The 16,388-nt window shown below is 39.9% G+C and overlaps 1 protein-coding gene across 2 annotated transcripts; it reads right to left on the reverse strand.

Annotated features, from left to right (window-relative positions):
* Positions 1 to 14,981, reverse strand: SRI (sorcin). Of its 2 annotated transcripts, XM_050785310.1 has the most exons (8): positions 14,855 to 14,981; positions 13,758 to 13,841; positions 11,967 to 12,036; positions 5,709 to 5,752; positions 4,794 to 4,941; positions 4,100 to 4,213; positions 3,299 to 3,357; positions 1,180 to 1,393 (listed from the first exon to the last, which is right to left on the reverse strand). In XM_050785310.1, the coding sequence occupies exons 1-8, from the start codon at positions 14,903 to 14,905 to the stop codon at positions 1,367 to 1,369; spliced, it is 597 nt and encodes a 198-aa protein (XP_050641267.1). In that variant the 5' UTR covers positions 14,906 to 14,981; the 3' UTR covers positions 1,180 to 1,366. The 2 variants fall into 2 exon arrangements, with proteins under 2 accessions (XP_050641268.1, XP_050641267.1); XM_050785311.1 differs by lacking the exons at positions 4,794 to 4,941; positions 5,709 to 5,752 and having other exon boundaries at positions 1 to 1,393; positions 14,855 to 14,971.
* Positions 14,982 to 16,388: the final 1,407 nt, after the last annotated feature.

Raw genomic sequence — 16,388 nt, forward strand, 5'->3', positions numbered from 1 at the left:
TGCTTAGAGAAAATGTTTTATTTTCAGTGGTTGACAACTAATTGTTCAGTTGAATGGTGAGTCTCACCCTGCATCCTAAAATAAGACAGATACTCTGCTGGCAAGTAGAAAATAGACTAATTTCATTTTTTAATCTGTTAAGCTCTCTTGATAAAAAAGGCAAACCAGGCCACTTTTAAATTTAAGAAACAAACATTGTTAGTGCTTCTTGTATCAACACACTTTTCATATTCAGAACTACTCCCAAGAGATAACATATCTCCTTTTCAAAGATGGGGAAACTGAAACTTGGCATTATCTATAATGACCAAACCACACAGAAAGAGGCACAAGCCAGCATTAGCATTCAGATCTTACTTGAAAGTGTACAGCTTAAAATTTTTTAAAAAATTTCTTCCATTATAAATGTAGTACCTGCTGACTGGAGAATGTTTGGAAAAGCAGTAAGAAGGGAGAAGATGAACTCATGCTCCTGACTCCCAGTGGTAGCCACATCAATGTTTTGATACATATTTTCCAATACTCTGCTATGTGTATTTTTTAAAGTGTGAACACATGATATATCAAAATGGATGTATCAGTATTTTAAAAACTAGAATCTGATTTTAAAAGGAAAGCATATAGAAAATCTGAAAAATACTGAAATATATAAAGAAAATTAAAGTCATCTAGAATTCCATTAATCAAAAATAAACATTGTTAATATTTTCATATATTCCCTTAGTCTTTTTCTATCAATCAATTTTCTTTTTATATAGTTAAGCTTATAATGTACAAGATTTTTAAGTATAGTTAACAAAGGTTTAAATAGATGACAAAAAGGGACTTGGTGACAGATAGTATTTGCCAATCAAATTATTCAATAGGTTTTAAAGGGCCTGTGCTAAATTTCTACTAAGGTGAATCCTGACATGGATTACTGGATTACCTTTTTTGTTGTTTTTTTGCACCCAAGTGGGTCTATGTCATTTACATAAGTTTTTATGTGTGGAGTATTCTTTCTAGGAGAGGAAAGGTAACAGTTGTAGTCTGATTAACAGTTTTTAGTGTCTCATAATGAAAAATAAATAATGTGACAAACATTTTGCATACTTAAATTTACACAGTTTTAGCAAGAAAATAAGGCATGACTGATAATGGCTCAGGAAAGTTCTAAAGGGTGTAACAGACTAGATCTTATTAAAGTTCCAAAGAATTTATTATCAAAATTAAAAACAAAACTTCAGTTTTACATAAAGTAATAAACTTTACAACAGCGTTGAAAGTCGTGATGTAAGTTTACACATATTACTGAAGGCAAAGAGGACAAGCAAAGGAGGATATTCCAGTTGGAATGTCGATTACATTCATGCAGCTGCCTCTTGATTTAAACGCTCATGACACATTGAATGAACTGAAAGAAAAATCAGCGTTACATGACAGACCTCAAAACACTTATACAGCACAGCCTATTTCTGGCAGCTTGCATTGGGTTTTCTAATTTGAACGTGGGTAAAACAACCCCTACAACTTTCTAAGATATGAGTAAATGATAGATGGAAAAGTTTCCTTTTCTTAGGGAAGCAGTGTAATATAAAATCCATAGGGTTTCTCACATCAAAACTTCTTAGAGAAAGCAGATACAACGTCAATGGATAAATAATTTAAATAATATCTAAGAGTCTAGAAATGGTCGTGGTCAAAGGCACTTACCACAAACACAAATAACTGGAGTTTATACTGTTGTATCACGTGGGGATTTCCGAACTGCACAGTATTACCCCATTACTCTAATGGAACACCTTAAACAGTTTATTCCCTTAAAATCTGCTTTATTAAAATAAATTGTAGCATGCAAGTGTATGTATGCACAGAAACAGAACAGCTAAGCCTTCAGATACCTGAGATTAGAAATACTGGTATTTGCTCTGAAATGTTGGCTTCCCCACTAAACATAAAGCAATAGATTCTGCTCTATCAGTGTTCCCTATACTAGTAAGGTACTGTAAGCTGCTAACCCTTGCAGCTCTATCGCAAGGTCAAGGTGATTATCCCTATTTTAGAGAAAAGGAAAATAAGGATCAGGATGTTTAGAAATCTTTTAAGTAGCCCCATCTGAAGTCAAGGCCCATGGTCTTTCCATTCCCCAGGCAGCCTCCTGATCTTTAGAAACAGCAAGTGGACTGTCAACTAAGAAGTTAACGCATATTAAAAAGAACACACCCGTAAGCAGGTAAAATAAGCATATTCACACACACATACTAAGCTTTTAAAAGTGTACTTATAACTGCAGCAGCTGCTAAACCAAAAATATATGCATCTTATATTTTGTAATGGAGAATGGAATATTCAGTGATTACAGTCATTTCAGTTCAAGTTTTTTTTTTGTTTTTTGTTTTTTGTTTTTTTTAAATCAATGGCTGAGCAAAAACTGAAGAAACAAGTAACCAATCTCCCTAGCTTTGTTATATACATCCAGCTAATGCCATCAAAGATGGCACTTGGTTATGTTCACACTGGTTACATGGCCTTACCCTAACCTCGTTTAGTGTGGCTGTTTAGTAAATAACTTGTTTTAAATTGTGATTTGGCTGGGAGCAGTGGTTCACGCCTGTAATCCCAACACTTTGGGAGGCCTAGGCGGATGGGTCACAAGGTCAGGAGATCGAGACCATCCTGGCTAACACAGTGAAACCCCGTCTCTACTAAAAATACAAAAAAACTTGCTAGAACCCAGAAGGCGGAGGTTGCAGTGAGCCAAGATTGCACCACTGCACTCCACCCTGGGCAATAGAGCAAGACTCCATCTCAAAAAAAAAAAATTGTGATTTAAGTTGGTGCCTGCCTTATGCCCTCAATGAAGAACATAGGTATGCAAAGCTATTGAGCTGTTACCTGTTCTCAATGACAGACATGATTTGTTTATGGAAGACAAAAGCAGATACTATATCTGCATAGTGGTTTTCAAGGGCATTTTTAGTAGAAATCTTACAACAGCTCAGTGAAAAAGGCATTACTACTGTATCTTCTTTATTCATATAGTGTCACAGCAATTAAAAAACCCGCTTAAGTGATCTAGCTAATAAATACAACAAGCTGGGTCTTGAACCCAGGTCTTTGAATGCAAATCAAACCATAGTCTAACTATAGTTAAGACTAATACATGAAATTAATAAATTCTGGATGATAACTCTTTCTAACTTTTGAATCCTTTATGTCTCTGGCATCCTTAAGATGTTCTTAACAGCTAATTTCAAAGGGATACCCATCTGGTGTACATCTTTTTCATCTACTGTATTTCTTAATTTCTAAGACTTACATCATCATATGGGAAATTCACAACACCTTGCTGAGCAGTATCCCGTCTTCGAAAGCTGTCTGTAAAACAACACAGTAAAATTTATGGTTTTTCTTTAAATGGTTTTTCTAACATCATAAAAGTTAGTTATTTTAGCATTTAATTCACATTGCAATAACATTTAAATTGTGCAACCAATTAACATAAACAAAAGACCAAAGCAAAGAAGCCAACTATATGAATAGTAAAATATTTAATATGCAACAAAATAACAGGCAGAAGTTGGCCGGCTGTCTTTTTCAATGTGGATCTGGAGAAAATACCTTACCCAAAGTCAGTAAAAGCTGTGCAACTTCCATGGCCATTACTTAATTGTGATAAAAGCACAGAATTTCTAGCTTCTTAATAACAAAGATACTGCTTAAGAAACAGAGTCCCCGATATGATAAGTGGGCTGTGATCAATTTCTCCACCATTTCAGCTCTGCCCTATGGAAAAGGATTTTACTTTAATTTCATTCTTTCCAGATATGTCACATTATAGGGAAAAATTCATCATAATCTGATCAAAAATGCACAAGTTAGCTGATTATGTTTTAGAACATTTTAGTAAAATTTGTTTATTTTAATGGCAGATTACTTACTAATCTAAAATAAATTCTGGAAAAAAACCAAAAAATTATTCTGCTAGATATGCTTAACAGTAATTTGAAATACTAAAGCAAGAAAAAAATTGGGGAAGAATAAAAGGAGAAGCACTGAGAGATGAAATGTAATAACTGTGTCTTGGCTTGTGGTGATGACATGACCTTATAGAACTCACCTGTAAGAGCCCTCAGTTTGACGCAGCAGGCGATGTAGTCATCGAAGGTGATCTTTCCATTGGTGCTGTATCGTTTTGCAATTGAATTCACAGCCTGGGGACTCAACCTAAATCCTAAAAGAAAAGTCACCCAGTAAAAAGGTTAAAGGATGGCAAAAGCCCATTAAAAAATAAAATAAAATAAAAATAAAATAAGCACTCGTCTCTACTAAAAATACAAAAAATAAGCACTATTTTATTTTTTAAGACTGTGAACTCATATTAATTATGAACACACACAATTTCTAAGAAAACAGAAACTGCCTTCAGGTAGCAATTATTTATTTATTTATTTATTTATTTATGAGAGGGAGTCTCACTCTGTCGCCCAGGCTGGAGTGCAGTGGTGCGATCTCGGCTCACTGCAACCTCTGCCTCCTGTGTTCAAGTGATTCTCCTGTCTCAGCCTCCCGAATAGCTGGGATTACAGGCGCATGCCACCATGCCCAGCTAATTTTTTTGTATTTTACTAGAGATGGGGTTTTACCGTGTTGCCCAGGCTGGTCTTGAACTCCTGAGCTCAGGCAATCCACCCTCCTTAGCCTCCCAAAGTGCTGGGATTGCAGGCATGAGCCACCGCGCCCAGCCTAGTTTTAAAAATAAAAAACTACTTACTTCTACCAATGAATGGAGAGTTCTAGTAAGCCATACCCACCCATTGTTGTCAGGGCCTTCTGCAATTCTTGTGGATCTACTGTTCCACTCCTGTCAGTGTCAAAACTGATAAAGTGTTGTCTCCAGCCATTCAGTACAGCCCAGAGTTCTTTAAATTCATTGAAACCCATTTTGCCAGACATATCTCTCTGAACTGTAATCAAGGATCAGAGCTGTATTTTGCAATATTTTCTAAGGATTAAATGAAAGATCAAGGATAAGGGGAATTCAATATTCAATGACTAAAAAAGTTATTGTAGATTATTCTTGGTATGATGTAAGATTAATGATTTAAAAATAGAAAAGGGGCTATGGAGAAAAAGCTCAAGTACCTATTTTTACTGCGGGGAAAAGATAACTTACATGACCTGATTATAAGGAAATAGCGTTGCCACTGTGAACCACTTATAAAAAGCGGTCTTGTTACTGGAACTAGGCTGTGCTTTCTGGATGCTTCAGGCTATGCTGTTTGCCCTTCTGTCCTACCATCATCTCTGGTACTAATATTCCCTTGTTTAGTGCTCCCAGACAAATGACATGGGATGGACTGGTGGATAGCTAGTGGATAGTCAGCACTAGCTAAACTCAGTCCAACAACTGGGATACGAAAAAAATCCCATCACTTGCAGAGGAATCAATGTTAAAGAAAAAAAAAAAGCTCTCCTGACACTCTGGACTCTATACTTGTTCTATAATACTTTGATATTTCCTTGAATTTCTGAACAACATTCTGTTTACTAAATTTCTTTTCTTCCTTTATTCACACCAAATTATACCCTATAACAGAAGCTAATTATTTCAGAAAGCTTTTTAGTGATCATTTATTACTTTGTGTTTACTAGGTATTAATTCTAAGGTGAATTCCTTTAGAATTTTAGAAAAAAATATTCTAGACAACAATCAAGGTAAAGGATACATCCAGCATTGAAACCATAAGCCGGCAAGTCTCCAGGTTAAAAGCTGTTAAATCAAGAAAAGTACATACATATTAACACAAATCCAAAAATTCACATTACACTGGATACATTCAAATTAATTAGAAATGACTATTATACACTTTTATTTTTACATGCTACTCAATGTACATGTGACTAATCATATGGAACTTCAAAGTAGCCTTTTCTCCATAAAGAGGATTTTCTGCTAGGAACCAAATTTGATTTAAATAACTTTGACAGAATTTTTAAAAAGTATTACATAGGCCAGGTATGGTGGCTCACACCTGTAATTCCAGCACTTTGGGGGGCCAAGACAGGTGGATCACCTGAGGTCAGGAGTTTGAGACCAGCCTGGCCAACATGGCAAAAACTCGTCTCTACTAAAAATAACAAAAATTAGCCAGGCGTGGTGGCGCATGCCCATAATCCCAGCTACTCAGGAGGTTGAGGCAGGAGAATTGCTTGCACCTGGGAGGAGGAGGTTACAGTGAGTGAGCTGAGATCATGCCAGTGCACTCCAGCCTGGGTGACAGGGCAAGACTCCGTCTCAAAAAAAAAAAAAAAAAAAAAAAACAAAACAGTATTACATAGTACTGTTCATACTTTCTTGCTTTGAAAGTGTAATATAGAGAGTTCAAGTCACCATAACGAACCATAATGTATTATATCCAACATGGTTGGTGGGAAGTTGGGGTTGCTTTGTTCCAACTCATAAATGACTATAAATTGCTGGTTTTGCTAATTTTGTGTCTGATTGTTTTTCTATTTTCCCTTCAATGTCAGGTACTGAGCAGTAACCTGCTACCTCAAATAGTGTATGAGCTCTTAGCTTATATATGAAACCAGGTAAATACGGGTGTTAGAATTATGTGTTAAATAAGAGTACTCTAGATAAGACCCCATGACCAATTCAGTGGTGGCCACTATTCAGAAGGCTTTTTAATTTACCTACAGTTTAGGAGTGTTCTGAGGGCATTCTGGTACCTCACTTATGTAACCAAACCAGAGCACACGCAGTGGGTGTGGTTACTGGTAATCTAAGCATTAGGAAATTAAAAACAAATAACCTCTTACATTGTATTAATGGGAATCAATGACTGAAGAAATTGTATGGGTACAAAGAAGCTATAAGGCTAAATGGCAGAAGTGACAAGGGTCACGTGGGAAAAGCTGGTATACATTCTGCAAGTTTGTTAACATACAGAACTAACATTTTTTACAGCTCTTTCTAGCTTCATAATTTTTCTCTAACCAAACTGAAATTAAAACACAACTGCGCTAATTACTGTAATGTCTCCCAACAGTGCAAACTATAGGTTTTACACATTTAATAGATTCCTGTGTTTGGCATATTCTTTAGTGGAAATAAAAGACTAGTGACTATTTCTATTTAGGTCCTTCAATCTCCATCCGATCCACAGATAATATTCTCTTAGATGAGAGGAGGAGGAAGCACTTTTTACACTTTTGGGAAAGAGCTGGGAGATTCTTCATTCTGACTTTTAAGTTGTGTGAAGGTATGAAGTTCCTCTAATCTGGAGCTGTAGTTCTCCACCCTGGTGCTTATCAAAATCGAAGCTTTAAAAGATTCTGATACCTGGGCTGCACCACAGAACAATTAAATCAGGAACTCTGGGTGTGGGACCCAGGTATTGTATTTTTAAAAAGCTTTTCAGATTATTCTAGTGAGCAGCCAAGGTTGAGACCATCATTATACTCTTAAGTGTGATTCCTGGACCAGCTGTATTAGCATCACCCAGGAGCCTGAAGAACTGCAGAATCTCAGCCCTTAACCTACACCAATAAAATCAGAAGCTGAATTTTAGCAAATGTGCAGGTGATATATATTTATGTTAAAGCAGCTGGCTCAACCTGAACTAGCATCACATGGAAACCTGTTAGAGGTGAAATTCTCAGGGCTCACTCCAGACCTCTGAATGAGAAACTCTAGCGCAGGACCCAGCAATCTGGTTTTTGTAAGCTTTCCAGGCGATGCCAATGCTGCTCAAGTTTAAGAACTACTGCTCTGGATGGCCTGACAACCACAAGGCAGAGCCGACTGTGTTGGGCTCACGTGAAGGTACTGAAGAGGCTATGAGGCAGACAGCTTCTCTATCTCTGTTAATGAATCGCACCCTCATCCACTCAGCAGTCACCCAAGCCAGAAACCTGGGAGCCTCCTCAATTCCCTCTCCACCAATAATCAATCACCTTCTAAACAGCTGTAAAGTCCATTTCCAGCCCCACTGTCTCTTTATTTAGCATTTCTCTCACCTGTATGACTAACAGCCCTGACTCTTGTTTTATTTCCATGTCCCCCAATTTATTTGTCTTTACCCTACAGTCAGGGGTGGTATGTGCTCTCCTATGTAAAACCCAGTATCAGTGATCTACTGCTCTCAGGATAAAGTCCAAGCACCTTAACTGGCACATAAGGTAACACACTTATTTTGCCAGTCAAGCTCATCTCTTATTCTCATTCAACCCCGTACACTATCTTCATGGAGAATTTCTCAGTTTCTTGACTGAACCACGCTATTTCTGGGTCTTTTGCACATGCTGTTCTAACAGCCTAGGACACAACTTCCCCATCCCACTCATTTCATGGTCGGCCTCAATTTTGATGAACTTTCACTTCTGCTCAGCTTAGGTATCAATTCTGCAAGGAAAATTTTCCTGACTCCTGTCTGGGTTATGTGCCCATCTTATGTGATTCCACAGCCTCTCTCCTTACTTATCCCAGTGCTTTTCCCCAACACCCAGGCATTGATTGTGGCTACAGAGCCAGCACCTAGCTCACAGGAAGTGTTCACTAAAAATGCACTGGTTGAATGAATGGATGGATAGCACCAAATTCTCACCCCCATGCAGGAAGCTGTTAGAGCCTTGCATTTTATATGTACAACCCTCTTAGATCGTCTAAGAAAGAATGTTTTTTGAATAAAATTTTCTGATCTTTACTAATGTTCAAAAATTAATGTATAATCTTAAATCAAAATGCCAGTGAGGCTACAGGGCTATGATTTTTCTGACTTGGAAAATTTTCCATATTCATTAACTCAACAGCCACCTGTTAAGTCCTTATTATGTTCAGGGCTCAGGGTAACAGCAACTTTGGAGATACAATTGTGAAACTGCATACTGCCCTAGCTGACAGTCTAAGGAAAAGATAAGTCACATACACATACAACCCTAATCATGGTAGAGTGCTGAATTATAATGGAGGCGCCAGAAAGTACTAGACGAGATTGAGAAGTGAGAGGCTCCTTCTTAGTAAGAGAATCAAGAAAGACTTCATAGAAGACATAGAATTTAAGCCAAGCCTTGAATGACAAGAATGATGGGGGCATTTGGTGACAGCTAAGGACCAGCATAAGCAAAAAGAGAAGTAGAAGGCCCAGGACAGGCAAAGTGTAAGTGAAGAGCTCAATATGACTTTCAAAGAGTACAAAAGGAGTGGGAGAAAATATGTTTGGTCAGGGGAGGCTGCATTACAGAGGATCCTGAATTCCTTCTGAGCTGTTAGTAAAGACTGAGGAGGAGAGGGACAGATCAAGATCAGGAATCTGGTCATCTTTTGTGAGAAGGATCTGAAAGGGCAGTGAGATGGCAGTGAACAAAAGTCAATGAAAAAAAATATACCATTCCAGACAGTTCCAATGAACTAGAATGCTGATGTCCAATAAGTTTGGGTAAGGAAAACTCTTTCTCAATTTTGTTAATAGTATAGCTTTTATTAGTGTTAACTCTACTTTAAATAATTATTTAAAATTATAAGTATTATATATTACATAGTTGTGATATATAAGTGTAACAACATATAATTATAACTATAAATTATTAAATTACCAATTCAACATTTTAAAATAAATTATTTAAATTAAATGTTAATTTTAATAATTTCCAAAGAATCTCTGCTGTAATTTTACCTTTACTCTTTTTCTTCTCTTCTAGTCATTGTACTAGAATGCTTCAAACATCTTTTCTTCTCACAGAAACATACAATATAATAGACCTAGAAGGAAAGCCCTACCTCCAGCTGTTTCTCTCAACCTTACCACAGATGAACAACTAAATTCAGGAAAACAAGAGAAGCTGAATTACAATCTTACTGACTGGAACATAACTTGTCTCACCAACTCCACCTCTAGGTACGACTGCTTCCTTTTAAACTGGTTAAGAAGGGCCCATAGGCTCTGAGCTGGAGTATCCCACCAGCCCATCCAATTCGGATCTGTGCTTTTTGGTTTGGAAGCTGGGTTTAAAAGACTAATCTCCATATAACATCTGTATTACAAAACCCTGACACCTCATAGGCAGGATGGTTCTGTGGTTCAGTACAGCCACCAGAGAGGAGGCAAATGGATTCAATCACATAGTCCCCATGACTCAGGAAATGCTTTCTCTTTAATGCACTGATCTAAGGCCATCACTAAATGTGGCTTTCTCAAAGAAATTTTAAAAGGACTGCTCTCTAAGAATATATAACCCATTTTGTTAGTCAGATTCTAAAATCTACCACACCTCATCTACTGAAAAGGTGTAGAATAACAAGCCGTGCTGTGATCTCACTGCACTTTGATAAACCCTGCTATTAGGCAGGCCTACCTTGTTCACCAGCTCAACTGCGTAACAATTAACAATTTAAATGTACTATCTACACAGTAAAGAAGAACATCCCCTAATCCAAAAAGTGCTTATTTTGTTTAGGACTAGATTAAATAACAGGAACTTGAAAGGTTCTTTGTTTGTATTAATTCCTCCAAACTAAAGTCACATAAAACAACGGATGATGAAAACAAATGCAAAGAGTTCAAAGACAGACATCTAATACATGGCATGTCAAATAGTTTTTTTAAAAAGGCCACTATAAATTCACAGGTGTGAATTCTAGTTTGAACATTTTAATCCACAGCTAACCATGAAATTGGGTCTTCAATTTGATGTTCTGTCTCAATTAATAACTGGCAAAGAAGTTGGCAGGTAATGTATTTGAAGCAAGACATTATTCTCTACCCTGGAAATCTATCATGTTCAAGATCTAATTTCAAGAGGAACCACTTCATGTGTGTTGGATGACGAGAAGCCCCCAATTGGGATGCAGCAATTTTTTGGATTTTTTGAGACAGGCTGTCACCCAGGCTGGAGTGCTGTGGCACAATCTTGGCTCACTGCAACCTCTGCCTCCTGGGCTCGCGTAATCCTCCCACCTCAGCCTCCTGAGTAGCTGGGATCACAGGTGCATGCCACCATGCCTGGCTAATTTTTAAATTTTTTGCAGAGACAAGGTCTCACTATGTTGCCCAGACTAGTCTTGAACTCCTGGGCTCAAGCAATCCTCCCACCTTGGCCTCCTAAAGTGCTGGGATTCCAGGTGTGAGCCGCTGTGCCCTGCCACGGATGGAGCATCTTTGCAGTATTTCACTACTCTCAGCTCATGGCAGAGAGCTCAAAAGGCAGTGGTAGGGTTAGGGCTGAATTATGGAGCAGCAGGTCCAGTAAGTAGAAAGGGCAGTTCCCACTTAGCCTGAACACATTCTATGAAGTGGAAGAGGAAAGACCTGAGGGATGTCATGGCAACCACTTATGTTAGCAGGAGCATGCCCAAAGCTCAGACCAGGAGTTCAGGATAGGCCACTCAGGGACCAGGGGTGCAGGAGCAGCCACTCAAAGTCCTAACTGCCACCAGGTCAGGACAGAGTAGGCTTTTGGCAAATAACAGTAAATGTTAGTTCCTAATGTCAGTTAATGACACCTGACCTGGCACATTCCATTTCAGCACCCTACCTTGTCCTCTGTGAAGGAGGCCACCCAAACTGTCTCACTGGTTCTAGGTACACAAAACCCAAATCTGAGAAATCCACTAAATTGGCAGGTAGGATGGAATAATTTATTATTACTATTATTTTAGAGACAAGGTCTTGCTCTGTTGCTCAGGCTGGAGTGCAGTGGTACAATCACAGATTACTGCAGCCAAAAACTCTTGGCCTCAAGCGATCCTCCTGCCTGGGCCTCTGAAGTACTGGGATTACAGGTATGAGCCACTGTGCCCAACCTGGAGTGATTTAACAACTGTTTTCAAATCAACATTTTGAAATAGTACCATATTTTAGCTTTCGGAATTCTAAACTTTGCTAGATCAGACAAGCTCAGTTTTCTTGAAGGCTGTAATCACAAGTAACAGCTAAAATAGGAAACACGAGTACATTTAGACAAACTTTGGACTGTCAGCTTACGTTTGTATCCTCCAGCAATGCCAGACTGTGTCAGACATCTCTGCAATTCATCAGCATCTATCTGCCCATCCTTTCGAAAAACAAATTAGAGGGATCATAATAGTGATTTGTACTTTCAAGTTATTTGTTTACCTTCAGCATTCAATGAAGCAATAACAACCAAGAAAATCAGTATCATCATGCATGACCTTTTATTAAAAGGAATGCCTTCCAAAAGTGGGCATTCTTTTCCTTAACCCACTGCCACAATTAATGATGAAAGAAACAGTCTGTCTTGGCAACTACTCTTCTGTCAATCTGAGCTAGGAAACTGCTACAGCTAAACATTTTAAAATAATTTATGTAAGTTGCTTAATCATAATTCCTTGTTTTCTTTTCTTTTCTTTTTTTTTTGTTTGAGGCGGGTGGACAGAGCAAGCTACACACCAGACATAAGTAAAGAGAAGGCTTGGTTCAAACAGAAAGAGGCCTCTTGGTCACTTTTTCTTATGACATAGTGAATGTTTTTTTTCAGAGCACAAATACATCTGGAAGATACACATTAGGTTCCCAGTGCCTATTCACTGGCTGAACTGGGAAAGAACTAGATATATGTGATTTTTAGGGACTTTAAAATAAAATACCTAAATCCTCAAGTCACTGGGTATTATAGGTTATAAATGAGGAGCAAGAGCAACAATTTGAAACACAATGGGTATGCTGAATACAGGCCAGGGCTGCTGAAAGCTAAGCAGGTGGGGTCACTTACATGCTGGAGGCACTGGCAATCTAAGAATGCTGGTCTTGAGGTTTGCCATGTCTTGTGGTTTCAAAGATACGGATCATTAACAGATTAAGTAGACACTTAAGGGGAAGGTCTTCCAGTTTTAGACTTTTTCCATTCAATTTCTTAAGCTGTATTTCTTAGAGTACTACCTTAAAAAGTGGTCTTCGGTTTTTTTATCCCATAATATTCTACAGTTTTCACATTAAAATTGTGCTATTTCTAGCTTTTGGTCAAAACAAGACTAGGTTGAATTCATAAGAACAAACATCCCCTCTGGACATGTCTGGGTTATACCGACAGTATATTTACTGTACACAGTGACCTCATGAGCTAGGGAAGTGTCCTCTCACAATGTAAGATAGCACCTGTCAATGTAAGACAGCTCCTGTCATATGACGCAGAATGCAGACAAGTGAAAGGTCTTGGGGAGCTGACCTTCTGCTTCTCTGGGTCAACAGGCCACAGCACCTAATAAGGACACGGAGGGGGAGGGGCTAACCTAGTAACAGCATCTGCGTCAAAGAGAAACTACATTGTTCACAAGATTAACTTCCTGATACTAATAAGGGGACAGTAACTTGCTTATTTAGAACCTGGTGGGTTTTTACCATATTTCCTAAGTGGGTGAATGATTAGCAATCAAGTTCAACCCAAAGGAAGTGCCCATGAGAATCGGGCTATGTAATTACTAATAAACGTCTTTAAGTTGTACAAACAAGGGTTTATATTTACCAGATCTAGAATTTCTTCGCTGGAAACCACCCTGGAACATTTAATTCAACCACAAGTTTGGTTTCGAACTGAACTCACATAAATACGAGTAACACTTTGTCCTAATTTATTCTGAACATTCAAAAATAAATAACTAAAATAAGAAACAAAGAACTTTCTTTTTTTCTTTTTTTTCTTTTGCAGAAGCAAAGGGACTCAGTACCAGAGGAAGTTCGCTTTTCAGTGTCACTATATCAAAAGCTACCACAAATGCGGACAATAACGGCCCTTTAATATTAAAGGTAAACGCTAACCTGTCCAGCTACAGCAGCAAAGTAACCATACAGCGGATCCTGAGTTTGTCCGGGAAACGCAGGTCCTCCGGGAGCCCCTCCGTACTGTGAAACAGGAAACACAAACCCGTCATTCAAGTTTTCTTCTTTCACCATTGAGGGCTTTCGTGCAAGGCCAGACAACTGCCCGCCTGCCTGCCCTTCACAAGGCTCACCTCCCCACCCCCAGGCACACTCTGCCAACACTCCACCCCTCTCTTCCATTCACACCCCCGTAATTTAAAAACTGGCGACTTGGACCATAAAGAGTTGCTGTGGAAGTGATGTCTGCATATGTAAAGCAACTTTTAAAATCCCTATTAACTTGAAGGTTACTGAGGTGAGTGCAAACTAGGCAAGCCAATGAAAGGGCTTGGAATTCTCCTTTTGTTGTTACAGCATTTATGGTATTTTAAAAGCGTTTTATGAACGATGGAAGGCTGGAGTTGGTAACATTCTGAGACGGGTGTAGCCTAGGGAAGAGTAAGGTGTCTGACTGGGCTGTATCTCGTGGGTGGCGAGGGAACACTGCCTGTCTCGGAAACAGTTCCCAAGACAACGCGCATCCCAGACGCCCGGCAAGGCTGCCTTCCTACAGGTCTTTTACTTCAGTAGGTTTTCCTTTTTTTTCTGTCCCCCTTCTCACTTTTTTTTTTTTTTTTTTTTTTTTGAGGGAGGGAGGAAGGTATATCGAAGTATCATTCTAGAATAAAATGACTGTTGTTGCTTTGGGAGGCAACCGAGAGGGCGGGGGTGGGGTGAAGTGGGGGTTAGTCAACACCCAATTAACACGATTTCATGCCGCGTATCCGAGAAGCCGCAGGGCGGGCTTCTGGGGTCCCAATCCACCTTCACCTTGGGCCCGCAGAGCCATCCAGGAGAAGGGACGGGGGAAACCAGGGGAGAGGCCGAACCGCAGGGGCCTAGGGCGAGGCCGCGAGCGCAGGCAGAAGCCGAGGGCGGAAGGAGCCCGGGCAGCTGCCCAGCAGCGCCTCACCCCGCTGGCCGCAGCATCTCCAAGGTGGCCTCTTAGCGCCCCGGAGCCGCCTGGGCAGCGATCCCGCGCAATCAGCACTTACCCCGCCTGGGTAGTACCCGCCGCCGGCGCCAGGATGCCCTGGGTACGCCATGGTGCAGACTGCGCCGCCGCCTCACTGGCTCTGTGCACCAAGCCTCCCAGCCGCCTGCCCCGCCCCGCCCTGCCGCGAGGGGGCCGCCCCAGAGCGCACCACACGGGCGTGGGGGAGGCGCTCCGCAGCTGTCTTCAGTTCCTGCCTGTGCACGCGGCCGTGGCTCCACTGCCTGCGCGCTTCTTCCTATCTTTGCCATTACGGTGCTAACGCAGTGCACGACCGAAGGTCCAGTGGTGGCCTACGACCTGCGAGGCAATTCACACCAGGGACTTTCCTCCCTCCGAAACTAATGGCACATTCCAACATCGATACACCGCCCCAGGAATTCTTTTTTTTTTTTTTTTTTTTTTTTTTCCGTCGGACTTGGCTATTATCTGGCACATTTCTTATTTTAAACAACTTTATTGGACAGGACGGAGCTACTATAAGCGGAGCGCACCATCGCGAGGCAGGGGCTGAATTCCTTCGGGCAAGTCTTAGGTGCTAGTGGGTGAAGGAGTCGTTGAACGATGGAAATACGAAAGCTCCCTTGGAAAAGAATTAACTTGACGAACGGTGTGCAAGGGAGAGTCTGGCTTGCGGTTGATTGCAAAGTTCATTCAACGACAACGGCGTATTTCCTTCCTAGGGGTCAATTACTTGCCTGTTTAAGCTGGGCGTGGCTCGTGTCCTGAGTAGGACAGGGGGCATTTTCCAGGCAGGACAGCCTCACCCAGATCGTTCTTAGCAAAATGAATTGTTTGAATTATCTGGATGATTCAGACAAAACAATCCATTTCCCTAAAATTATTCAGCTACTTTTTATATAAGAAAAGTTTAGAACAAAGTAAGAGTGTGTTTTTTCAGTATTCAGGAAGATAAGAGGAACTTCAATGTAGGTTATTCTTCTTTACTTCACATATTTTTCTATCTCCCAGTTGAATAGTCCGAAGCAATTCAGGCGTGAGCTTTTTGTTTTGTTTTGTTTTGTTTTGTTTTGTGTAATTTCAATGACACAGAAAAATGTTTGCTTGCCCTTCACTGTTAAGGACTAGACTTAATGATTTCCTGAATTTTAACATAGTGAGAAACGCATTAATAAGCAAGATTCACAGTATTTGTTGTGGAGGTTGCACAGAAACATTTAAAGGGTCATCAACATTTCACAAATATTGGAACACCCGCCAGTGTGCTTTTTCGCTGTGGTGGACGGGCTTCCTCCATTCTAAATTCGTGGGCTATTGTCCTCATTCGGTTCATTGTTTTTCTCTTCTGTGTAACTTCCCTCGCAAGCCCTATTGAAAACCAAAGTCCGAATCGTGAGAAAAATTCTAATAGTCCCTGTTGTGGCATAGCAAAGACATTGCATGTTGCCTGTTTTGTGTTTGATTCAGGAAGCAGGTTACTGTTTTCAGTCATCAAGGTAGCAATCATCAAGGTAGATAAGACATCTAATAATGTCTGGTCTCTACCCTGGTCTCTCTTTGGAAGCCTGTTTCTT

The sequence above is a fragment of the Macaca thibetana genome, chromosome 3 (genome assembly GCF_024542745.1).
Source record: "Macaca thibetana thibetana isolate TM-01 chromosome 3, ASM2454274v1, whole genome shotgun sequence".
Taxonomy (NCBI): domain Eukaryota; kingdom Metazoa; phylum Chordata; class Mammalia; order Primates; family Cercopithecidae; genus Macaca; species Macaca thibetana.

Bases quoted from the DNA above. Each gene is read 5' to 3' on its own strand.
- SRI (XM_050785310.1), bottom strand. From the start codon at position 14,905: ATGGCGTACCCAGGGCATCCTGGCGCCGGCGGCGGGTACTACCCAGGC. The intron at 5,753-11,966 runs GTAAGCTGACAG...TTGATTTAACAG, and splicing joins CATTGCTGGAGGATACAAAC to CTTTTAACCTGGAGACTTGC. The intron at 1,394-3,298 runs GTAAGTCTTAGA...TTTTTCTTTCAG, and splicing joins TGAATTTCCCATATGATGAT to TTCATTCAATGTGTCATGAG.